At 43.3% G+C, this 26,151-nt stretch overlaps 1 protein-coding gene across 4 annotated transcripts in view; it reads right to left on the bottom strand.

Moving 5' to 3' along the window:
• Nucleotides 1-401: 401 nt before the first annotated feature.
• The window catches only part of slit1a (slit homolog 1a (Drosophila)), an 85,546-nt gene continuing 59,796 nt past the window's right edge, over nt 402-26,151 (bottom strand). Inside the window, exons 10-37 of one of the 4 annotated variants that reach the window (XM_084948910.1) lie at nt 25,267-25,338; nt 22,455-22,526; nt 22,296-22,367; nt 21,896-22,039; nt 20,841-21,004; nt 19,804-19,827; nt 16,748-16,892; nt 16,520-16,594; nt 16,275-16,418; nt 16,045-16,188; nt 15,793-15,959; nt 14,969-15,101; nt 13,348-13,416; nt 12,661-12,732; nt 12,484-12,555; nt 8,886-8,957; nt 7,427-7,590; nt 7,207-7,331; nt 7,012-7,109; nt 6,792-6,931; nt 6,558-6,651; nt 6,328-6,465; nt 5,997-6,225; nt 5,765-5,895; nt 5,470-5,663; nt 4,091-4,379; nt 3,793-4,004; nt 402-3,697 (exon numbers count right to left, since the gene is read on the bottom strand). In XM_084948910.1, the coding sequence (XP_084805036.1) occupies nt 3,459-3,697; nt 3,793-4,004; nt 4,091-4,379; nt 5,470-5,663; nt 5,765-5,895; nt 5,997-6,225; nt 6,328-6,465; nt 6,558-6,651; nt 6,792-6,931; nt 7,012-7,109; nt 7,207-7,331; nt 7,427-7,590; nt 8,886-8,957; nt 12,484-12,555; nt 12,661-12,732; nt 13,348-13,416; nt 14,969-15,101; nt 15,793-15,959; nt 16,045-16,188; nt 16,275-16,418; nt 16,520-16,594; nt 16,748-16,892; nt 19,804-19,827; nt 20,841-21,004; nt 21,896-22,039; nt 22,296-22,367; nt 22,455-22,526; nt 25,267-25,338 (3,694 nt within the window). In that variant the 3' untranslated portion in view covers nt 402-3,458. The remainder of the gene's footprint in view (nt 3,698-3,792; nt 4,005-4,090; nt 4,380-5,469; nt 5,664-5,764; nt 5,896-5,996; nt 6,226-6,327; nt 6,466-6,557; nt 6,652-6,791; nt 6,932-7,011; nt 7,110-7,206; nt 7,332-7,426; nt 7,591-8,885; nt 8,958-12,483; nt 12,556-12,660; nt 12,733-13,347; nt 13,417-14,968; nt 15,102-15,792; nt 15,960-16,044; nt 16,189-16,274; nt 16,419-16,519; nt 16,595-16,747; nt 16,893-19,803; nt 19,828-20,840; nt 21,005-21,895; nt 22,040-22,295; nt 22,368-22,454; nt 22,527-25,266; nt 25,339-26,151) is intronic. The other 3 variants (XM_084948912.1, XM_084948911.1, XM_084948913.1) reach the window with 3 other exon arrangements.

Raw genomic sequence — 26,151 nt, 5'->3', positions numbered from 1 at the left:
TTGAGATAGTCTGTCAAGGCCTTTATTGCAGCCACATCAGCGGCTGCTTGTTCGTGGGGACCTCTCAGCTTTCACTTTTGTCTTGAGTAACTGAAAGCATGTTGTGTTTGATTGAGTTAAGGTTAGTGATTTGGCCATGAGAGAACAATACTTTTGCTGCCATTGGGGAAAAAAAACAGTCTCCCCCTTCTTGCATCAACATCCCTTTGGAAGTCATATTGAGAATTCCAGTGAAGTGCTCCCAAATGCAATTTCAAAACTTGGAATTGAAAATTGTGGTGTTGTACAGAGGCAAAAGTGTATATATATATATATATTTATATATATAAAAAAAGTGTCACTGTGTTTCAAATACAAACTTGTAAGATTTGCCAAGTAAAAGAAGGAAATGATGGAGACAATTTTTAAAAGCACACACATTTAAGTTTAATTAATGAAAAGAGTGGAGTTTTGGTAAACATTTTGTCGGTGGCACTACATACATTCAGCATTATTGAGTTTTCAGTTCAATCCCACCATCAGTCCTGTAACATAAACGCAAACAGACAGAACCCAGCCAGGGATATTTCTTAGTTTTTGCACCATTTCAATACAACAGAGACATTGTGTTGTTCACAATAACATTTATGTATATAGTTCATAGGATGGAAGAAAACTGTGTTTCTGGTCATGTGACCAGTAACTGAATTACATCTCAATATAGCACAAGCACCACTAAGATGTCTACCAGGAAGTCGAATGCACCAGTCCAGTACAGATTAGTGCAGAGGAAGGAAAGGAGACATGGAAAGAAAGTCACATTTGACTAAACGCGCACCTTTACGAGGCACACAGCCTAAGTATTACAGTGACTGTTCATCAGTATCCTTTATGGGATCTTTAATGTTTTTGTACACCACTGGGATCACAGCGACAGCATGTAAAACAAAGTTAACATGGGTAGCAATATGAATTCGGAGCTCCGTGATGCAAAGCTGTATGAGCTGAGATCTGCAGCCTTTCACACTATAAAGAGACTTTAACAGTTAGATCAGCAAAACGGATCAAACACAATCCCGATCTGCAGAGAGAACAACACCTTAACGCCATCCCGATGGACTGTCACTTATTTGACAGGATGTGATTTCTATATCTTACATTGGAAACTAAATAACAGCTAAAAGTTACCACTTCATGAATAAGCATAGGTCATATTTATCTATACACATTTATACATTCAGGTATGACGTTCACTGTAATTGGCACCATTGCTTTCTTTTCTTTTTTTTCGTTTTTTTTTCGTATGGATTACCACTTAAAACTGACAGATACTGAAAGTGTCCAGACCGTTCTCGTTTACTTATCTGTCAGTAGTAGGCATGTAATGCTTCACACACAGTTGCCTTTTCAAAGCAATCTTGGATGACACACCTTGATAACATGATCATTGTCCACAGAGGCAACTTCATCCTGTTCCTTCTGGCTTGACAGCAGCTTATGATCAGTTGAGCTTGACTAATTTAAAAAAAAAAAACAACTTAAAAAAACAAACAAAACAAAACCCACCAGCTCACAAATTCAAATGACAGAAATGCAACTCGAGCACTTCAATCCAAATGAACACGGAAACAATCAGAAGTCTTTTAAGTGTGATGCGTTAATTTCAAGGGAAATTTGAGGTGGGGGACATCTCTTAATCTCAGCTCTGAACTCTCCGGCCCCTGCAAGCAAACCAGGAATGTCTGAGCCAGAGAGGAAGGTCAAACACTGCTATGAAGTGATGTTACAAATACAGTTTTTTACGTAATTTATTTTTTTAGTTACCTTTTTAAATCTTTTTGACATTTTTGATCTTCACTTTCTACAGGAAAACGCCATTAGATAAAATAAATAAAAACAAGCACAGACTCTCAATGAATTAATGTAATATTCACATGGAAGACAACATATACAATATTAAACATATTTCTAGACCAATACTGCCTTCTATACAAAAAGGCCAACCAGCTGCTGCATTTTTTTGGCCAATTAAATGTAATTAATCACCTTTTGGAGCATATGAGATACAACAAATTAAAAAAAACAAAAAACACCTAGGGAACCAAATGAACGCCTTTCCACCAGTCCCAAAGCTTCAGGAAACAGACTTACTCTTTAACATAGAAAAATACTATACCAAAATGAAATACAAATATATATATATTAGAATCTGTTAGGCATTTCTATATAAAGGGTTGTAGGGGAGGGATGGGGCAGCTAAAGGAGTTAGGTTACATCATGACACAAAAATATAACAAAAACAAATTATGAGAAATGAAACAAAACAAAATAAAAAATAAAACAACAGAGCATGATTCTGCAACCTTTTTGTTTTGTACATTTATAAGGATATTAAGAAGCTCTACATATTTGTTAGCAAACTTCTCCAAACATGCAACAGTTTGCACAAGTTTAATACTGCAGGCATCAAAAGGAGCAGGACTGATTGGCCTCCTACTCACTGGGGTGGAGTAGGTTGGGGGTGGGATTATGCAAATCATCCTAACCCTGAGGCAATTCATGCTGGGGGCTGATAAGCACTGGGCACTGTCAGCACCGGATGGGTTCTCTGATTGGAATAGTTTGGCACAAGCCTTCCCGTGTGGCGTTTAGACTGTGCAGAAAATGTGTGTATGCCATGCATGTGTGATCATGTACTTCAGAGACGTGCCTTGACTGCTGTTTTCAGTGCTGCTAGTCAGCGCAGTCTCTTGTTTATTTATTTTTTTAATGGAGTTTCTGTTACGGTACCTCACAGAAATCAACTGTGACACTAGACCACCCTAGCCTCGAAGCCACGGCGTCTGCGCCGCTCTTAATCGTACGTTTTCTTCCTTGCTGTTCACTTCTACGTGTGCGTGTGTGGATGGATGACTGTATCCTGGCAGAGAAACTGCTACACCAAACCAACAACAACTTCAACTCAACCCAAACCATATCCAGCCCAGTCCAGGCAACCCAGCCAAGCTCAACTCAAAACAGCTTTGCCAAGTCAAAATTGTCCAGCTCTCCTCTTAGCCTTCTGCTTTTCCCAGGCCAGACCCCACTGTTCTCTCTGCCTCCACAAAGTAAAGATGGTAGATGGTGGCTGGGCTGTCAGAGGCCTCAGAGATGGATGGGGAATTCACACTGGGTGACTCGGGTTGAAACAATGTTGCGGATACAATGGTTTGCTGCTGTTGTCGCACCTACGTTGTTGCCCGTGATGTTGGTTTCTCTGTTTTACTGTAGGTCAAACACCCTTAGAAGGGGAGGAAATATACTATTTTACAAACACTGTTGTCCATAATATATAGATAGAGGTTTTATATATATTCTTTAATATCTCTCTTTCTTTCTCTCCCTCACTTTCCTACTGTCTTCTCTTTCCTTTCTTTACTTCCTTTCTTTCTTTCCATCTTCTGCTCGTCAGCAGCAGCGGGGAACGGGAGTGAACTGTGCTACATGCAGCCCACGCAGCCGCACTTGATGGTCTTTTCCACCTCCTCGCTGAAGGTGGTCCCATCGCTGCATTCGAAGGTGTATTTCCGACGTTTCATCCTCTGGCTGGCGCAACAGGCCCCTGTGTCGCAGGCTCCAGTGCACTCCACCCAAGAGACCATGCGTGTCGTCTGGCAGATAGCGTATCCCCGCTGGACCTGGTAGAAGTCTCGCACAGGTTCCCCTCTGCACTCAATCTCTAAATAAAAAACAATGGGAAAAAAGTTTTTAATATGACTTGTTTTAAAGTCTTGTTTTTCTTTATCACTACAGACTAACATGCACAAAACCCACCTGCATCACAAAGTTCTCCGGTATAGCCACTTTCACAGTGACAGTATGCATCTCCTGTGTCTGAGATCTGGCAGCGACCATGTTTGCAGGACAGGTGACGGCAGGGGTTAAACAGCTCCCCTTGTTGGTTACACAGGGCTCCGCGGTAACCCTCTGCACACTCACAGCGGTATGACTGAGAATCCAGAGGGATGCATTTTCCATGGACACACCTATTTAAGAGGCAATAAACTCAATAAATATAAATATAAAGTTTAAAAACTTGATCCACACTAAGCTATTCCATTTGCTGACATACTTGCTGCCCTGGCAGGGGTTGCTAGCAGGCTGGTCACAGTGCGCCCCGCTCCAGCCTGGCTGGCAGTGGCAAACAGGTCCTTGGACCCCATCAGGTTGGCATATGCCATGTACGCAGTAGATCTTCTTGCAGGGCTCGCAGCCCGGTACCACGCCAGGCTTCATCTGGGTCTTGGTGAAGTCCTGAAGCTCGTTGTTTATGTACAGGTTCTGGATACAGCCATGGAAACTGGAGCTATTCTGGATCTGCCAGAGACGGAAAGTGCCCGAGTGCACGTCCACCGGCATGCCTGGAGGAAGGAACGAGAGAAAGGATGGTTATATACAAGGACGTGCATACTGAGTCACACGCACAGACAGCTAACACGGGGCTGGTATGAGTGTAATGGAGACTGATATTTTCAAGCATGTGTGTCCCAGCAGCGTGTAAACCACTTCTCAGATTAGTATATACAACTGTTTTTTGTTGGAGTTTTTTAAACGAATTTTGATTTTTTTTACATTTGCACTATAAGACACATCATCCTTGAAATGGGGGACAACAAAAGGGAGAGAGATATGGAAAAAAAATGTCTCCTGTAGTTTGTATGAATGAAGAACAGCACTTCACAGCACATCACAGCAGGAAAAACAAACAGCACCAAGTCTGAGCCACTCCTGATCCGATATCAACCCACAAATGAGGGCTGAAATGCAACAAATCTAAGGTGTAACTTTAAAGGTTTATTTTTTCAGTTTCAAAGTCTGATTCTATCAAGAGTGGCTAAATTACATGTAAATTATACAAATGAACACCATGTGCACCATGGGGAAAAAAATGCATGCAAATACAAAACGAATCTGAAGTCGAGACTGTGTGTGGTAGTTTGATTATGATTCTAACACTAGATGGCGTAGTTCACACACTATAAAAAAGTGCTTGAAGGACAAAGTCTATAGAGAGATGCATTGTGTGTTTACTCTAAATTATGATCTATTATTTTTGAGAATGATGTTCCTTCAGCTGTGTGGTGGTTAACACATTTGCAAGGGAAAGGTTGCGGGTTGTACTTCAGCCTGAAGGGCATCTGGTGTAAGCCTCTGTTAAATCAAAGATGCAGTGCTACCTGGTTCAGAAGAAGCTGAACGTAGCTTTACTTTTGAGAATTATGTTCTATGAGCTTCCTGTTCATGACTAAAAAAATGTGTGTGTGTGTGTGTTAGTATTCAGGAGGTTTATCTGTATTTTTTCTAGCAAACACAGTCATGACTAAAGGTGGGATGGAGTGGCTAGAGGATAGGGTTGAAGGGTTGAATGGTTGAGGGAAAGGAGTGATTCGGGTGGTGACAAAGCGAAGGGGGAGGGGTGGTGATTGACAGTAGTGTAGTAGTTAAGAGTGCCTGCAGAGGAGGGAGGTGTGTTCTGGAGAGGGCCCCTACCCCCCACGTATAGTGGAGCCTCCCCGTTGATGGGCCGCACTGCCCCAAAGCTGTCCATTGTGGTAGGGAGACCCCCGTCAATGGACAGGTTCACCATCTGGTCAAAGGTCACCAGTTCCACTGTGTGGAACTGACCATCGTTGATAGTCTCAGTACTGGGAAAGGAAAACACAGATTGAAGATATACAGTACAGTCACTAAAGTGAACACAAAATGCTACGTGCTCATCAGGACTGAGCGAGCAGTGGCACCTTACCTGTATATGGCATGTCCTGGCTGACTGCCGGGGTCATAGCTAACCTTGACATGACCTTGATAGAGCTCCACCGCCATATGATCATTGTCTCCATTGTACAGCAGGATACCATTGTCCTCAGCTGTTGATACCTACAGAGAGATCATTTTTGCATTGGGTGTTTGAGTTATTCAGGCTTTAGCACAGAAAGGCAGTGCCAGCACACTGAAATGGTAGAAATGACTGCACATACTTGTAGTGTGATGTTAGCTTGAGGCCAGTTCTTAAGGTCAGAGAGCAAGAGGTAGGAGTCTCTGTCGATGAAGTTGACGCTGACCAGCTTCTCACAGCGTGGCCCTCCGAACTCAGGAGGACACTGGCAGAGGGCGCGCCCACCTCGCTCCACACATGGGGCGTTGTTCTGGCAGTCGGCCCGCTCGCACAGTGACAGTAGAGATGGGGGAACCTCGCATAACTGGCCGCTAAAGGAAGACAGACAGTGAGGGGATTTTTAGGAGTGTGATCTGATTAAAGCAGAAGAAACTAAGAAGCCAAAAATAATGGCACACTTGTCCTCTCCTCACCTATATCCTTCAGGACAGATGCACGAGTATCCATTTAGCTCGTCCACACACTGAGCTCCATTCTGACAGCGATGCTCCTCGCAGTCATTATAGTCTACACTGCAGTCATCACCAACATAACCAGGAGAACACACACACCTGCAATGCAAAAATACAAAATATAAATCGTCTATTTCCCAACATACAGCTTCAGAATTGATTGATCTGGTGCTTCTGGGAGTAAAACATACTTGGGTCCAGAGGATGTGATGAGGCAGGTAGACTCGTGTTGGCAGGGGCTCCGACCGGGGGCACACACATCTTCCATTTCTTCACACATTTCACCTGCAAAAAGGCAAAAGTTTTAGAGAAGGTGGTTAACGCAGAGCATAATCATATTTTTCATAGCATGAAACCTTCTTTTTAACTGATATTTTGTTACTGTGCAGCTGTTTCTTGATCTTAACTATGTTGCATCTACTAACCTGTGTAGTAGGGGGGACAAAAACAGGTGTAGTTGTTGACACCGTCGATGCAGGTTGCTCCGTTCTCGCAGTCGTTGTCATCGCAGTCATCGATATTGGTTTCGCAAGTCGGGCCCTCGAAGCCCAGTGAACATGTGCAACTGTAAAAGCAAACAAATCCATCTCATCAAGTTCTGTCTTTGATTAAGATTTCATTCCTTACCTTCACTGATTTCCTCACCTGTACTGTCCCTCTTGATTTGCATCCATTCGGCAGGTTCCTCCATTGGCACATGGGCTGCTCACACAGGCGTTCAGAACCGTCTCGCAGTTCTTTCCCTGAAACAGAAGCCAGACTAAGGGATCTGCCAAAAATGATGCTACTCACATCGGTAACCTCTTAACTGAAATTTACATAGTTCTAGATAGTTCTTACCTTGAATCCTGGAGGACAGCTGCACCTGTAGATCTCCACCAGGTCGCTGTGGCAGATGCCATGGTTCTGGCACGGACTCGACAGACAAGGGTTACACTTGGCCAACACTGCCGTGTCCACATCACCTAGAGGAAATGCCAAAAAGCTTATATTTCATTTTTTTTACAGGTACAAGTGACCAATCTAAGACGAAATTCCTGCACTGAACACAATAACTCACCTGAACATTCAAATTTCTTTGCAGGTGTAGTCAGCAGAAGTTTGCCCTCCATGCCCTGAGGACCAGCACAGCGGGCGATGCCGGGCTCTTTGTATCCAGTCTTGACCCAGTCCGACAGCCAGCGCAGGTGACAGTCACAGTACAGGGGGTTGGCACCGATTGCCCTGAAAATTCAGAGATCAGTCATTAGTAATCAGTGATTTAGGCTCTTTCAGTAGTCTACCCACTGTAGTGCACTCTGTCACCAGCAGGTGTCTCTACATTCTCATATAAAGTAACACTCACTTAAAAATCAACTTGATGTCCTAGACAAAAAAATCAGAGCCTCCCTAAGAATAAAACAGCTCTAAAGTTTAACGCTCAATGCCACTTTGGGCCATGCATTATCAGGAGGAAGGCTGTTCAATTACAGGCAAAGGTGTGAACAGAAGGCACTCTTAACTGCTTCTGTCATGGTGGTCAGGAATCAATGGCGCTCTGTCCTCCCGCTGGATGCACAAACACTCCTGAATCGATGCTGTTCCATTACTGCGGAACACAGGCTCATCTTTCAGGCCGAGCCAATAGCTGACACCTGACATCTGCTTACATGAAAGCCACTTGACTGTGACTGTGGATCAATGGCTCCCCTCCATCCCTCACTTCGCCCCATTTTCATGAAGCCTCGACTCTTGCTCTGCTCTCCACGAAATGTCTTTGTTTAGTTCTCCCTATGCTTCCTTCTGCCAGAGCTCCAGTGTCAAAACTGGAGGACACCTACAGATTGACAGATCTATCTGTCGTCATCATCTTTTTTTGGCTGCTCCCTTCGGGGGTCGCCGCATTTGATGCATCTCACCCTATATCTAGCATCTCACCCTGTCCTCCTCCTCTGTCACATGACCCGTCTGCATGTCCCGCTTCACTACATCCTACCTCCTCCGTGGTCTTACCCTCCTGCCTGGTAGCGCCATATTCACAATAAGTCTATCTATCTAATAGGCAGATATGTCTACTGATCAGCAACTGTCACGAAATGATGTGATAATTTATGCTGGATGGCAAAAGCCATGCACAGCCAGACGCCCAACTCACACAAAATTGCAGACAAATAAATAAACACTGAAGTCCACAGACCATGAAAGATATGTGTGTGCAAGTCGGTGAATGTTTGTGCTTCAAAGATGTCACACAGGGAGATGAGAGAGCAGAGAGTCTGTGTGTTGCTTGAACCGCAGGACTGCGGCTGATTAAGGGAGGGCTCGTCTCATGCAGAGCCGACCAAAGAGGACAACAGACAGCCCGCTGTGAGCCACACTCTGGCTGTGTGTGCAGACGGCTCCTGTACCTGACAGTGCCTCTGTGTGTGTGTGTGTGTGTATGCATTTTTGTGTGCAGCTACATGTATGTACACTTAACATGGTAAATGCAGATGGTAATGGTTCTGGAAAGGGCCATACAGTTGTGTGTTACTACTTACAAATGGGAAAGTGTGGACACGTCATTAAAGATGCCATCGGGAAGCTCTGAGATTTCATTGCCATGAAGAGACCTTAAGGGTGAAGGGGAAGGAGAGGACAAAAAGAGAAAATACATGAAGACATCTGAGCACAGAAAGAAAATCATACTATTAGAACAAAGTTCAAAAGAAGATTTACTGATTGGTCAACTGCCAGAAAATCAACTAGTTTTTGATTTGTTAAAACACACTAGTATCATTTTTAAAAAAAGACAAGTATTTGATTGAACTGTCCCATTTCAGTATTTATAACGGTGCTCCTGTGTCCAAATGGTAAAGCTATATTTTTTTCAAAGTAAACCAAAGAGTCAGTATATTAATTGTCAGTGCTGGGTTGATTGCTTTCCAACAAACCGAAACCAGAAATATCAGGAACAATGGCGCAATGTTGTCTTGGCATTCTAAATGAGCGGGAGGTGGTTTGTGTTTCTGGTAGAGCCATGTGCAGCTGGCAAAGATACGAGGCTCTGTACGTCTGGAAAAGGCTGGTGTCAAGTTTCTATGCGCGTCTGGCTGGCAGGGCCAACAGGGGTATAGAATTGGGGGGTTAAAGAGAGCTGTACCACATGCAGGACAGTGTAAGTGTGTGTGCAGACAACGAAGAACAATTATGTGCTTGTATATTTGGGCACATGCATTAATATTAATCCTGGTGTGTTTTTGCATTATTTTGAATCTACTGTTATTTTCCTTGTTCTCAGACTGCTACTGCTACCAAGGTTGACAAGCCTACATGGCTTAATGGCTACATGATTGATGGTCATTGTAATCCGCCAGGTCATTACCACCTCTAAACCTCAGCTGACCGCAAGCTAATGTTATCACAGCTCAGTCCACAATAACAGTACATGACACATCTGCTCTCTATGCCTGGATGAAGAGAACTGATGTATAAACAGACTCTGAAAGTAAACTGCCTCCTTTGTTGGACTTGTCAATCACGGTGAAACTGCGGAAGAGTCAGAGGAAAGGATGCGGAGAGGGAAGTTGGTCAGTGTAAGAATACTAAATACTAGAGGAAAAATATACAGTGTAACCTGCCTGAGACAACACGCTAATTGGCCTGTGTGCCGTGGAGAATGCTTATTAGTGTAGAGCGCGTAGGTGGGTTGTGGTAGTCGGAGGATACCGAGGGCGTAAAGCCAGCAGCAGTGTGCCAGTCAGGGAAAGATCTCATGGGAAAAAAGGAGCCATGGAGTCTCCAGGAAGAAACTTGATCTGCGCTCCTGCTAACATTCTCTCTTTTTGACTTTTCTTTGCTACGGCTGTATATCATTCTGTCAATTCACGTTGCTTATGCCAACTTATCTGCAGCCCGATTCCCAGAATGAAACCGATTGACAATTCGATGGCTTATGTCTACACAGAGTGTGGGAAGTCTGGTTCTGTGAGCCACATGTCTGTTTTGTTTTTGTTGAAAGCTTTACATTCATTGTTTTTTTTCCTTCTCTTTTCTTTCATATCACATTAATTTCTTACAGGTTGCTACTCAAACCCCTGCGGGCCACACCCTGGCGCTGTCTCAGCTCACTCACCTCACACCTAATACTCAGCAGGCCAATTAGAAGCGTATTAATCTGCAGCTTAAACCACAACCACCATACAAACACACACACACACACACACACACACACACACACACACACACACACACACACACACACACACACGTGCGTGCACACTCACACAGTGCCGCTTGCAATCACACCACATCCATGCCAGCCTCAGACCCCTGGTTTGTTTGAAGAAGTGAGCGTTAATGATTCTTCTCCTCTTTTACTGCTGTGTAAAGCCAAAGGTGCAGCTTTATAAAGGCCCTGGCACCTCGGCGTGCGCGACTGCACATGAGCGCGACGCTTTTGGCATCTCATTGTGGTTTCCATGAAGCTTCCAACTTTGAACTCTGAACTTTTTGTGGAGTCTGAAAGTTTAAACTATTAAACTGAGCTCATTGTCGCTCGAGATTTGCTGCGCCCCCCACTGTATTTCTAAGCAAAGAAAGAAATGCCACAGCTCCAATTGACATTTAATGGGAGGCTTATGATTGATCACACGGGCAGTAAAGACATCAAAGTTTTCTGCTTCACTTGGACTCCCGTCTGAGTAAGACAATAAGGTAGCCCAGACAGTCTGTGTGTATATATGTGTGTTATTGTATATAGTTCTGAGCCTGTGTGGTGTGTGTGTACGTGTTGGTGGCACTGAGGGAGGGCCTCACATGGCGTCTAGCATACTTGTTCAGGGGAATTTCAGAAGTAAAGGTGGCGTGAGTGAGTAACAGCAGAAATAACGGACACACAGCTTCATTAAAGATCAAAGCTCTACGCCTGGCGTAGCGACGGCGGCATCAGCTAATGATGGCCGAGCTTCACTCTCATTCTACACTAAAAGGGCTCTTACGCTTTGTGTCTCGTAATGATCGGGGGCTTTAGTCGAATCCCACCGTAAAAAGAGGCTTTGTTGAAGCTTTGTTGTCACTAATAAAAAGTGTGCCTGCTATGAGCACACATGGAAGGCTGATAACTGCACTCCCACACACATACTAACAGGCACCAAGCCAGTAGATGACAAACATTTAGACTATGCATATACGGGCATCAGTGCGCACACAGACACACACACGCAGACACACAAATAGACATTGGCGTGCGCGCATAATCTCATAAGGAGTGCTGCTGGGCCTGGTCTCAGTTTCTCCCTTTGCAAAACTAAACTGTACATTCGAGTTAAAGCTTGAGGCTTCGAGCTGCTGTGTGCTTCCAAAGACTGGTTTCATTTCGTCATCTATCTGTCGAATGCATTTACGATCTACATCTCAGTTATTTAGCAGACCGATTCATCCGCAGGGAGCCCATGGTCACTGAGAGTGCACAATCAAAGACTTCATAACTTCATAAAAGCCCAGAGGCAAAGTCAAAACCATTACAGCTAGCGGGGCAAACATTCTCCGGCAATCAGAGTCAGGGTGATTTTGTACAGTGGGATGTGGGAGCATGTGTTTGGCCCTGATGGTGCAGCAGTGATGAGCTCGGGGCACTTGGAGGTGAACAAGCAGACTGGGCAGAAGTCTGAAGAGGAGGTGGTTAGGAGTGGGAGCTGGAATAACACTGCTATTTCCCCCCACAGCTGCCATCTAAACAGAGAAAATAGGTCGGAGTTTATGTGTGTGTCTGTGTGTGTATTCATAAGCTGTCATAACTGTTTAGACGGTGTTTCATTCCTCTGGAGTCAATCAAACATTCTCAGCATCTGCTTGCACCATCTCTGTAGTCAGTGCAGGCTGCAAAAATATCCTCCTTAATAACTCATTTAGCCTGAAAGTAAGTCCTGTCTTGTTTTAGAACACTTCTGTCAAAATGACTTCAAATGTTCTCAGTGAGCAGAATGAACACTGTCCTGAAATGATGTGACACCAAAGAAACATTTGATTTTTCATGAGGAAAAAAGTGAAACACTCTCATAGCACAGGCAGTATACATTCTGTATTTGAAAAAAAAGCACATATATAACACAAATAGTACCTGCATGCAATTCATCTGAAATATGAAAATTAACTCACAGCAGTCGAAGTGAGTGCAGTCCACTGAAAGCCATTTTGGGGATACAGCGCAGCGAGTTATAGCTCAGAATTCTGCAAAGTAAGATCGTCACAAGTGTCACATTTAGGTAGAATTAAAACAAAACTTTTCTAGTTGCAGATAAATTAAAATGACAGTCAAGGCTGGTTAAGACTTACAGAGTGGTAAGCTGACTCATGTTAGCGAAGGATGAGTTGGTCAGAGAGTTTATCTTGTTGTTGCTCAGGTCTCTGAAACGTAAAAAAGGAAACCATTCACTGTACTGATCAACACCAGGGGTGTCAAACATAAGGTCCGGAGGCCAGAATTGGCCCGGCAAAGACTCCAATCTGGCCCACTGGATGACTTAGGAACAAGAATTTTGTCATGAATTTTGGACTGTAAGAACCGATAAAGACCTCCCCCCCACCTTTTTATACTACACCAAAGTAATTAAGCAATAGGTAATCAATTAAATGACAGTAAAGGTCTTTCTTTCTTTCTGTGAAAAAAGACATAATAAACTGGATATTTTCTGTGAATTAACAGGAACTTTCTGTTTTATAATTACACAACAGTCTAGGCAATGAGCTACCAGATCTTTTACTGTAATTTTATAAAGCTGTTTCTTAGACTTTAGGTTCAAAGAATCATTCTTAAGCAACATTTCTTTGTGTTGTAGAAAAACTGACATACTTGAAATTGCACTTCTTTTTATTGCATTAATATATCTCAGGGATTAAATGTGCAGGTAAACACAAAGGCTTAACATCAAAGTGAGCTGTATGTGGCCCACGGTGTAATATAAGTTTGACATCCTGGATATAGACCTTGTGATTGAAGATGTACACAGACAAAAAACTTACACCAGCTGTAGGTATTTGAAGGCAGACAGTTCCTTTGGAACAACACTGAACTGGTTTCCATCTAGATACCTGGACAGACAGACACAAATAGGTTTGTAATGAACCAGCAGGTGCTATCATTGAAAGATAGAACAGCTACAGCAGACTGAAAATATTTACCAGCACTATTTCTTAATGTATTTTCAATCTAAGATTCAACTGATCCACTCATGGCTCTGGTAACCAGTTGGCTACTGTGCTGACCTAGCTTCTGGAGGTGAATTTTATGGAGGATCTACAGTAACCAGAATATTGGGATAGTGAAAAAATGAATAAAAGAGAAATCATTATCAGTAGCTGATGACTACAGTGCAATCCCTGTTTTACTCTTCTACACACTATTTAACTGCATCAAAGCCTGCTCAAACAGGATTGTTAAAAAAAAGTTAGAACTTCAATCAGTCTACAAATGAAAACCAAAAAGCTTCTGGTGTCAGATTCTGCATATTCATGTACGGATATCTGCTTACAAGGTTTTAACACAATGTTGCTTGTCAAGACTAGAAGTCAAGCATAGCAAGCATTCCACAGACATGCTGTTTAAGTAGTCCCATTTCACACAGATACTGGGCTAAGAATCACTTCTACTGTGAAAGAGTGACTAAGAAAAGAAGACAAATGTGTTACTTTCAGTGAATTTGCTTTTTTCTGATTTTCCAGTTTAACAACAATTCCTAAATGTGACCCGGCACTTTTAAAGTGATGTACAAACCCTTGTGTTTATGTGGGCTATGCAAGTAAGTGATGTATACAAGGCACACAACCACCCTCCTGATTACCAACATAAAGTCCTACTAGTGGTGTGTCACTTTGATAAATGGCTGATTTAGGGCCTGGTCCTTCTGAGCAGAGCTGCAGGCTCCTGCTATTGTTCTTGACTGTACACAGGGTGGGAAGCACAGGGTGCGTGGGTGCGGGGAGGTGGGTAGTTAGGAGGCCTTTGGGTTCAGTGGTAATGATAGGTAATGACGGTGCTGAGGACACTTGGGATAATGATGGAGTAGCAAACTCTCCAGATGACAAGATGAAAGCCCAGAACAGAGGGGTACACCTGGTCACACCTGCTGGGACAATGACAGGCCTTAAGGCTCGCACAGCGTGTGTGTGTGTGTGCCTGAGTTGGTCTGAACCACTTTAAGCATTATTGGAAAGTTCCAGACCTATTCCATTTCCTCCCCTTTCCATTGAAAACTGCTCATTAAAATGTCCTGTTGCTCCCCTATGCTCCTGTGGACAGGCTTTTGGCCCTCACACAAATATTCACGCACACACACAAACACACACACTAATCCTTGGCTCTGAGTGTGAGAGTGACATCAGTGCTAGCCCTGAAGGCTGTGAGGAACATAGAAGAAGAATGTCTGAGAGAATAACTACAGGGTTTATTGACTCCTTTCCTATTCCCTAAGTGACGCGATGTGTTTTCTTTGCCCCTGCTGTTAACACTTATCTTTTTTAGAGGCTCATAAAGTCCACTTTACGTTTTTTTTAATGATCTTCCTTGCTTTTAAGGAAAGATGAGGTGAAAATAATACCTGATAAATATAAATGCAATTGGAGCAATTAATTCCAAAGAACTCACAGTTCCGTCACATTCCTGGGGATGCCTTTGGGCAGTGTGTGAAGGTGCTTGTTACTGCAGCGCACCACAGTCTCCAAGCATGTACATTCACTGGGACACTGGGGCCGAGGCACACAGCTTGTCTCCTCTTGGCCTGGGATAAAAGAAGAGAGGTATGAGAGAGGAAGACAAAGAAAACATGACCATGAGGGCAGACGTAAATGGAAACAAGCCAAAAAAATAGCTGTTTTTTCTGAAAAACCCCCAAACTTTAGATAGAGTAAAAATAGAAAGCAAACCAAAAGACAGCACAGCATCACAATAAATTAAACCTCACAAGGCACTGAGAAAATAAAGAAGGAAGAAGTAAAAGATGTGAAAAGCACAAAAACAAAAATTAAAGGACAGAAAGAGAAAGGAGACTCGCTAATGTAGTATTGACCAGCAAAGGCAAAGAATGGAAGCTGCCTAAAGCCTGAAGACAGGTCTAACAATCATTCAGGTGCAAACAGGGTGACTGATCAATAAGGCAAACAGCTCAATAGCTCCACTCAGCATTTCATTGATCAGCAGCTTAGGAACTGCTGAGTATCAATCTATTCAGTAAACAAAAGACTCACACAGCAGTGGCCATTATTTGAGATTATCTCCGAAACTTTAAACAGCTCGTCTTTATAACATACTATGGGTTAAAATCTTCATCAGTCACACCCAGGTTAGTTTCAAACACAGAGAAGGATTAACATATCCTATTTAAGATGCTTTTCTCTTTTCAAGGAGGGAAAAAACTCCACTTACACGGGAGCTGTGGTATAACGTGAAGTAAAGCACTCAAAGCAGCCTACCTTCCTCACAGCGGAAGTCAGGCAGAGCCACATCCTGGAGCGGGATCTCCTTCAGGAAGGCAGGACGCTGGCAGCGAGGGTTACCTGTTACAATCTTCCTGCTCCTCAGCCAATCACCTAGCCAGGCCAGCCGACAGTCGCAGTTGAAAGAGTTGGCCAGTAAGTTACTGGGAGAAAGTGAGAATAAAACAGACTGTGAGAGCAATAAAACCTAAAATTAAAGCTAGGCGTGTGAGTGTGGCAGGATCTTACAGAGTGGACAGAGTCTGGAGGGTGTCGAAGGCTCCGGGTGTGATTGTGGTCAGCTGGTTGTCATACAGAGACAACAGACGGACGTTGTGAAGCCCTGTGAAGCTGTCATTGTGGATACAGCTGATCTTGTTGTTCCTCAACATCCTGAGGACAAAAGAAATACACATTAATTAAAAAAACAAACATCAGAAACTTTTCCAAATATGGACAAGTATGGGGTTGTGACTCACAACATTCGCAGTCCCTCAAGGCCACGGAACATCCCACTTCGAACCGAGTCCATCTGATTGGCTGTGAGGTGAAGCTCGTTGACAGAGGACGCGCCTTCAAATGCCCCATCCTCAATCTCTGTGATCTTGTTGTTGCTGAGGTTACTGTGTGTTTGTGGGGGGAGAAAGAAAGCATGTCAGAGAATTAAAAGCAGCACTTACTCTTTAGAGAGTGACTGCTGAAAGGTAAGATGATTTCTACTTACATTTTCTTCAGCTGGGAAAGGTTCTTAAAAGCTCCAGTTGCTTCCAGAGTTGTAATCTCATTGTTGTTAAGGCGGCTAGTGGGAATAAGATTGAAAGGTTTAATCATTCAGACGGAAAAATCCATTCAAATTCTCTTTAGATATTCACTGTGAGTTTTAAAATTTGATTCGTCTACAACTTCAGCGCACAACAGATTCTTCAAATACTTTTTTTTCTTGTTTGCTTACAGTTCGGTGGTGGATGCGGGTATGTGCTCGGGGATTTTGGTGAGCTTAAGGTTGGAGCAGTCCACAACATTCGACTCACAGCGGCACTTGGGAGGACAGACTGGATCACTGTTACATGCATTGTTCAGATGGCTGTCCTCTGTGCCTGAACAGGAGAAAAGATAGACATTGTTACGGCACAACATATAACATGAGTCATTCTTCCAAACCAGCACAAGTGCCTTCAATCCCATGATGTTTGCAGTCACGCATGCGCCCCCTCAGCAGCTGTGTGTCAGCACTTTGTCCTGTTGTGACCGAAGAGGAGACTTCCCTACTTTAGGGTACCTTAGGTGCCCTATAGAGCATCCTGCAACCCTCCTACCATTGATAGGAGAAGATGAATGGGTGAGTTACTTTAGAGAGAGGTGATGGAGCATTGGGGTGAAAAGAGAGAGGATTTGGACAGCCAGCTTGAAGCAGACCACCCAAGGGACAGAGGATGAAGGAAGAAAGGAGGATGAGAGAGGCACAGGAAATGACAGGTGGATTTGAAGGAAAGGAGAAAGAGGAAACAGATGCAAAAGGAGGAAAAGAAGAAAGACGAAAGAGAAATGAAAGGTGAGGGGCGGACGTGCAGAGAGACGCCTGTCCTGATAGAGCGAGAATGAGGCAGCGAGGGGAATGTGGGACGTTTTCCTGCACCTCCTCTGTCTATGAATAGATGTTACGTGCCAAAAAGTGTGCTTCAAGTTACATCATGGCTGCTCAATAATGAAAAAGCACTGGGAGCTACTTAGTGTGTGTTTGTCTGTGAGTGTCTATTGTGCCCCGGCGTCTGTGTATGTATGCATTTATATGTGCATTTAGAGCGTATGTGTGTATATGTTCCATTTAGAGGGAAAAAGCCGGAATTTGTTTTAGAGCTTTGTTTTGTGTCCCATTCCCCTTTTGCATGCTCACATCAGTGCACCATTCTGCCTGAGGTTTAGCGATGATGTCAGTGGAACCGCACAGGGCACCCAGACCACAGTCATGAGCAGGAAAACCTCAAACAACCAGGACAAAATCCTACAGATGAATATCAAAAATCTGTCCAAATAAGACCTAATCCCAAAACCTCATTGCTGACTTTATTAGAATACCTTTGGACAGTGACAAAAAAAATCCCAGAAACCACTTCCTCTTGTTGCCTGTGCAAAAAACATTTTTTCTGGAGCTGTGTCACTTCTCAGTGGCTCAGCGGAGCGGAGGGTGCAGACAGACACGGTAATGCTGGTCATTAAGGAGCTTTTCCGCTCGCTAGGCCAGACACAGGAAAAGGCATTTCCTGCAATGGAGGAAGCAATGAAAATACAGCACAGAGCTTTGATCTCGAGGATGTAGAGGAGCCAGGGGAGATTTCGTGAGCCTGAGTCATCGTCATCGTCACAAGTGCGTGGTGGTGACACTTTTACTGTCAGCAGATTTACACGAAATCAGAGAAAATAGAGGGCAGAGGGATGAGGTTTTTCCCTCTCTGAGGTGCAAAGTGACTCATTGCTGGAGTTGCAGAAGTTCTCATAAATCTCTGCAACTCGGCCCCCATTATCAAAGTTACTGAATTCCCATGCTATCAGTGATTTGGACGTGTGTTTCCATTGTGGAAGCTTTAATTGTTATCAGTCAGGAGAGGGTTAAATTCTTATTAATCACGTTCCGCTTTGATCTTCTTTCTGCTTATATAGGACTCACATTTGTTCTCTAAGCCAGTGCAAGCTTTATCTCAACTTAGCACACAAAGACACATTAATTTCCACACACGTACACACAGATATACAAGCGTAGACAATGAATCACCCAAGCATACACAACCCCACTAAGGCACACGCACATACACACACGCAGACTTTGACACACATCACTGCTCCTCCCGGTTATTTTCTTGGAAGTGCTCTTGTTAAGAGGTCCGGAAACATCCGCCGATAGGAATCTCAGTCCTCTGGTGGGCTTTATTTTCTTTAGCTTTTACTGATAGAAAGGACACACTTTCTTTCCCCCTCTGTCTCGCTCCCTCGGCCTCCTTTTCTGTCCGTCTCTGTGACTGACTGTCTGTGCTAATGCCAAAGCAAAGACACATTTCCTTTGGACTATCTGCTGAGACTGTTAGGGAAACAAAGTTGAGAAGAAACAGATGCTCTCACACATATATATCACATTAAAATTCACACATAGGGGCAGTAACTCTTGGGCGCTATTAGGTATTCTCGTGTGCACTTTTATCTTAAGTATCTCAACAAACGGCATATTTTACTTGTCACTTTAAAATTGCCAAGGTTTATTTTTTTGGTTGTTATTTTTGAAACAGCGAAGGGAAAACTGTTGTCCAGACAATATCTTCTTTAGGAAAGGCCTTGCTTATTTCAGCAAGACAATGCCAAAGTAAATTTTGCACAACATGGCCTGCCCTGATATCCAAATCTATCAACCAGTAAAACATTATGTGCTTTATGAGGCAGGAATAATGACAAAGGAGGCCATAACCTGCAGAAATAGTAGATCGGGAAAGAGGAGGGAAACTTTTTGCTTTTAAACCTACAGCGATTGCCGTCTCCAACTGCCAAATGCTTACTGCCTATTTTCAAAAGAGGTGATGCAACACAGTTATAAGTGCTGACTTATTTTGATATTTCAGAGCATGTTGCTAAATCAAATTCAGATTTTTCATAAAAATTGACATTTCCCACACCAAACATTTGGCATTGTTTTCTGTTAATTACATAATTTTAATTGGCAAATCACTGATTCCTACAATACTTCCACATGAGTTTGGCTAACCTGCATGTTCATATCTAGCATGATCATCTGAATGCTTGCTGTTCTTTCTGACTCAATTATAGCATTTTTAGAAATGATTGCAAATATACAAAAGTAATGCCCAGGCTGTAAAAATCTGAATTTTTTTCCTTTAATTTGTGGAGAACTTTGTTTAAATGAATAGTAAGCAATGGAAAAGTGATGCTGGTAGATGGCTGCAGGTGGAAAATTAGAGAAAAGAGAACGACAATGATAGGGGTGAAGGTTTACAAGCCACTCACCTGGGATGACGTACTGCTCTTTGGCTGTGATGGAGAAAAGAAAGAGGGACGGATGTCAGTGAGACCAGTCTGGTCTGCATAGCTTTGGCACTGCTATGCTCCATATCAGTCATATATAAAGTTTATATATGACGACACATGATTTAAGGTATATGACAATTAAACAGAGAAGCCTAGGACTATCTCTGTGTGGCAATATGGAGACACTAGTAACAATGTAAAAAGGTGGTAAATATTTAGCTGTTGCTAAGGAAGGGTGACATGAGGGGAAAGAAGGAGACGGTGAGAAAGAAGGAAAAAGTCAAAAAGGAAAAAAAAATTAAGTAAAAACAAAGAGAAAAAACACATGGACTCCCTTCTCCACCAGATCGAGTCAAACAAATGAGTCTATAAAGAAGTGTGAAACCTCAGCAGGTCAGAATGCCAGACAGCGTAGCAAAGTGTGTACACACAATGGTGGGCACACAGTGGAGGGAGTGGGAATGATGGAGTCTGGCTAGTGTCATGAAGAGGAGAGAGAGAATAAGGGGCCATGAAGGAAACATGAGCCCGGTGGAAGAGATGAAGAGAGCAAGAGGAGACAGCGGCTGGTAGGGATGGGAGCCTATGACTGGCAAAGGGCAGGGGAATGGTGGGCACAGGCAGAAACTCTAAGCCCTAACACCAGCCTGGACTGGTGATCTCAGCTCACTGCGGTTTGAATGTGAAACCAGACTCACGATGTGGTATTATGCAGGGAAAGTGGAGAAAGAGCAAACAATCCCTCTCTCCTTGGCCCCAAGTTCATTTGGGCAGATATTGATTGAGTAGCAGCAGCACAGCAAATGATAGGCAAAGTAAAACCTTCTGCTGGGACTGATCGTTCATTGAATGCGCTATCATGGAGGGATAAAAGTCACTCCCAGCAGAGAGAAAGACAGAAGGTCAGCGAGGAGCAGCGTGAGACAAGTGGCATAAAAACAACAAAGCCTGTCTGAGAAATAGAGAAGACCAGCAGGGATGAATTTCAGCAGAGTGACACGGAGCCACCGGCCTACCAGAGCAGCGGAACTTCTTGCTCTTTATTTGCCCGATGCGTTTGTTTGCGAGCCGCCGTGGGCTGGCGCAGCGGGCGCCGCTCGTCTCGATTGGGTTGGTGCGCAGGTAGTCGGCCAGCCACTTCAGATTACAGTCGCAAATAAATGGGTTCTGGGCTAGGTGACTGGAAAAAAGTTGAGAGAAAAAGACAGAAGAAGAAAGGGAATAAATACATGAAAACTGATGTTCATGTTTGGGCACAGACTCTCACCTGGAACCACAGAAACACATACCTGAGCAATAATTTAAGATTAAGACTTGAAAAACACATTTATTATCCAACCATACTGTTTCTGTGTCATTTGTTCACTTTGGAAGACATATAATAGAACTAAATAGCGCTCTCTGAGTAGTGTTTTGTAGCGGGAAAAACAATCCATAGCTGATTTTGTTGTTAACTTCGAGCAGCATCCAGCTTACGTAGCCAGTCTGGGGATGCCAGAGACTGGTAGAAACGCTCATTGTGCACTTCCATCCTGTATTTTCAATGCAAGTGTAAAAACAAGCTTGAGACACTTTGATACAGTGCTGTTTTAAGTTTGTGTGTATGTGTGGTGAGACAAGCCATAGGACCATCATCATCACCACTATCAACCTCAACAGGTGTTTCTATGACAATGAGAAAACCTTATGCTGTATATTTTAGATGCCCGTCGGGTGTCTGTATCGATAGCAGTGTTTGTGTTGCTTTGTTGCTTAGGACAGAAAAAAGGAGACATTAATTTCAATGAATTGGTGTTGTCTCTGTAACAGTGGTGGAAAGACTGGGTGTGGTAGATGTGCTACTTTTGATCTCTATCTAGCTGGAGAAGCTGTGTGTGTGTGTGTGTGTGGGTGTTTGTGACGATGATAGATTTACTCACCTCTCTACCTCGTGATTCCATTCCTGTGTTATTACACAGACTTGCAAGTAAACAACTCCTGTGTTGGCTCATGTTTTATGGTAACGGATCAGCATATGTCAGAGCGTGTACAGCAGCGTGTGTGTGTTTCAGTGTGTGTGTGTTTCACTCACAGGGTCTGTATTGCTCGTAGTGAAGTGAAGGTGCCCTTGGCGAGGGTTTGGATCTTGTTGTCATAGAGCGATAGCAGCGAGAGATTCTGCAGGTCCTGGAAGGCGTTGGCACGAACGCAGTGAATCTTATTGGCATTCAGCAACCTGAGAGAAGGGGGAAGAAAAGAAAAGTAGAAAAAAAGGAGGGAGGGAAGAAGGAAAAAGCAACTTGTCAGAATTTTTTTATGTATTCATTCATTATACATTCCATCTAGAAAACTATGCATAGGAACAAAGTTTATTTGAAGGTTATGACTTCTTTACTGAGTAGGAGTGCAGGGTGCCTGGTATTGAATATATGCCCGCAGAGTGTCTTGTGTGTGTGTGTCTGTGTGTGTGTATGTCTTTGTAATCCACTTACAGAAGTTGTAATGCGTAGAGGCCGTCAAACACCCCCTTAGGCAGATCGGTGATCTTATTTCCATACAGCACTCTGCAAAATCACAACACAGACTCGCTTTAGTCAGAATATGACAGCCCAGTGGCTCCTCATGCACAAGCTCAGCTCGGGGCTACTTACAAGGAGTTGAGGGACCGCAGCCCCTGGAAGGCATCAGGAGCTATCTCTGAGATCTGGTTGTTGCTTAGATCTCTGTGTTGGAGAAGAACGCATTAAAATTAGTCAAGGAATTTGAGAATTTGGGAAAAAGGCCAGTTTCCTCTTTTTATGAAAAGCCTGACTCCTTTGAAGGTGGGGCGGATGCATGGCCCCTGCTTCTCGCTGGCATCAAATATAAGCAAACGTACTGCGAGCTGGATGAGGATGACTTCCAGCTTTCTCCCATATTTAATGGTGCGTCTCTTCAAGGGAGCCTTGGAGCCAATCAAAACATTTACTTGTATTATTAGTGGCAAACAACCATTCTTCTGCTGCGTTGCTATGTGTATGTGTGCACGTGCATGTGTGTGTGTGTGAGAGAAAGAAAAATTAAAAAAATGTGATGCAGGGCCAAAATCCAAAGTGAAATACGGTAGACTGCCTCTGAACATAGCTGTTGCTAATAGGATCCACAGGCCTCTCCCCACAGGATAACCACTAAGCCCGTGTGTCTATGTGTTTATGTGCGTGCATGTCTGTGTGAATAAATGCAACAGTAAACGAGGAACAGTGGGACAGAAAGGGAGAAAGACAGATGGAGAGACAGAGTTAATGGAGTATGTGGACTGAACTCGAGTCGACTGGATACCTTTGAAGGGAAATCATCATGTGGTGAAGAAGAGGGATATTTTCTCATTTGGGGGTAACAGTTAAATAAGTGGCCATTTGTCTTTTTGCAAAGGACTGAGGTTTCCTGGAAATGAAAACGCAGCAAAGGAGCCAACATGTGCACTGGTGTGTGTCTGTAAACTCAGACACTAGCGTGTTTGCGCATGTGGCGGTGAGTGAGGCCGCTTACTGCATCCCTGTCTAAAGGGATGGTTCATGTGTAGGTCATTCAAACTGGGACAAGGTGAGAGAGAATGTGTGGGGTTGACATTTACTGGAAGAAAAGGACATGCAGGGTCAGCACAAGCAGTGCACAAACCACGAATAGCAAACGCTCAGACAAGTGCACAATAGCCTTTAAAAAACTTTTACTCAGCTGATTTTGCCTCTTAATTAAATATTGAACCTCTCTGAGTGAGTCATTTTTCAGAAAGCCCGGTTAAGATTATATGATGAATCTGAAGAGACATTCATCATAATGTATAGATGCTGTCTGCATACTGTGTGCTCAGGGTGTAGGACATAGGACTGGCCTAGCCATTACGACTATATAGCCAGCTGAATCAATAGACCCTCAAGGGTCAACAAAGATACGTGACCATGCATTGTTGTTGCTAAAAGCAGAATGAGCAGCAGTAGCAGGTCATGTATGTTAAGAAGAACAGATCAAGACCACTGATTTAGATACATTTTGTCTCTGTTTTTGAGGCGTTCAGATTGGGTTTGGCACCTCTAGAAAAATCAGATAAATATGCCACTAATAGGGATGGCTGTAACTCAGGAGGTAGAGCAGGTCATCAGCTAATCGTTGGTGGTTGGGTGCTCCAGTCTCCATCTTTAGTATCCTTGGGCAAGATACTGAACATCAAGCTGTGTCCAGTGGAGTACGAATGTATAGGTATAGAGACGCATACCGCATTCGCTTGTTTGAATGAGCTATGTTGTACAAAGTGCATGAGTAGAAAAGCACTATATAAGAACCATTAATTTCCTGTAAGTCTGAGCTTAGGGTAGGGTCTCTTGCGCTCGTGAATTGCTTTGAACTGCATTTGATTTGTTTGAGAATGACTCTGTCATTAAATCTTCAGTGATTAGTTGCCTGAATAGGATGTAAGTTGCTCAATTTGTTGCATTTCTGTACCAGGTTCAGGTTTTTATGAATTTGTTGCATTTGTAATTCAACAAAAAAATCCTGCTTTAAATTCTATGTATATCTTTAAATGGTTGTAACAATATTCAGTTAAACATAATGACTTTTCTTGTTGCTAATCTTACTGTTACTGCAATGCCTTTTTAGTTTAAGGGATTTATTCAAGCTTAACATAGACATTGGACACACCGGATAGTCTGGTTTGTCATTGCTGACATTTTTTCCAATATATAGTATAGCCTCAAACAAAAAAATTTATTAATTTTAGTATAAAATATAAAATATTTTGGGGATTACCTTGGAGCTACATTAAGACAGCAGCTGCTTTGCTCTGTCTACTGCTCTCTGTTCACCTCATCTGAACTTCAAACTGTCCCCGGGGCTGGATGATAAAACCGTGAGAATTCTTTTAAGAAGGACAGAAAAACTCCCTGACCTCCGGTTTCCTCCATCTCCCCGCTGCTATGTCAGTCAGATCTGGTGGTGTTGGAGGTATGGGTTTGGCTGCCTGGCTGTGTGCTGGCTAGTTGGCCGGACAGCTGGCTCAACGGGTGAAAAACCACTCCGTGTTTAACTGCCCGCCTGTCACTGTTCAGAGAACGAAGCCTCAGCCCTCATTCCAACACACTCTCTGTCCCCTCATCATCATCGTCCCAGCCGGTGGTTTGCAGTTTGCCCACGCAGGCACACAACACACACACTCAGACTGGACACAACACTAACCAGGGGAATACCAGTATATAGCACTGAAAAATGAGAGCTGTTATTACGCTCATGTAGGATGTGAGTGCTTGCTTTCCATGCCACCAGTCTGAGAACAAGAATTTGTTCTTAAGGCACAGACAAAATAAATACTTCATGCTCCCTGGATGTGGAATGAGAAGACCGCCAATTGTCGCTTCTTTTTCCAGCCCTAAACTTCTCGTTCTCATCTGTATTATTTAGCCCTGAGGGTGAGTGTACTGATGTACTTACATCCTACGCAGTTTCTTGTAGGGAGAGAAGGCTCCGGGTGGAACAGACTTAATCCCATTCTGCTCCAGACGTCTGAGAGGAGAGAAGTGGAGAGGAGAGGAGAAGAAGATATAGTGTTATTTAAACAAACATTAGAGTTCTCCATGTTAACAGAGTTGAGTAATCACCTCTGACCCTTAGTGATTGGCCTGATTATATTAGTGGAGATCTATTCCCCAGCTGTAATAGGTCCAGGCATGTTGGAGTCATAACATCCTCAGAACCAATAAACAGTGTGAATGCTAAAGTGCTGAGGAATAGGACTGGAGGGAAAAATGCTCGGTCTTGGTTTGTGTGAGAGTGTTAAGGCCTTTTTTTTTTTTTAAACTAAAAGTCATATTTCTTTGTGAGATAGCATTTACAGTTTCCAGCACTTATGTTCTCATATGAGATCCTGAGATCAATAATGATCTCACTTGTTCTTGTTAAATTCGCTGTTATCCTCAGGGTGTCTGCAAAGTGTCTACTGAAACCTTTGCAGCAGGGTGAAATATTGCTTCTTTGAGTTTACTTTTTCCTCTGAGCCTAAGAGCTGCTGAAGTAAAGTTGACAAGGAAAGCGCTCGGAAAAAAAATCTTACCATAAAACAACTGTCAAAGAATGAAATTAATACACAGACAAACATACACTTGGGCACGTAGTACAGAGCAGTAACCGACTCTAATCAGTCTCAGATGTGCCCAGGGAAATAGACATCCCATTAGAGCGGGTATGCATATGTGCGTTTCAAACTGCTACTTAGGACCCAGCTAAGTCCCAGACCAATTCCCTTGTGTAGCTGGCAGAGGGCTGTTTATCTGCAGGTCAGTTCACAGCTTTTAAAACTGTCCTTACCAAGGCTTAGCA

Source organism: Perissodus microlepis, chromosome 13 (assembly GCF_051167445.1).
Source record: "Perissodus microlepis isolate ML-2025 ecotype Zambia chromosome 13, ASM5116744v1, whole genome shotgun sequence".
NCBI classification, from domain to species: Eukaryota; Metazoa; Chordata; class Actinopteri; order Cichliformes; family Cichlidae; genus Perissodus; species Perissodus microlepis.
Note: the sequence above shows the minus strand (reverse complement) of the source record. Positions and strands in the feature narration are given on the sequence as shown.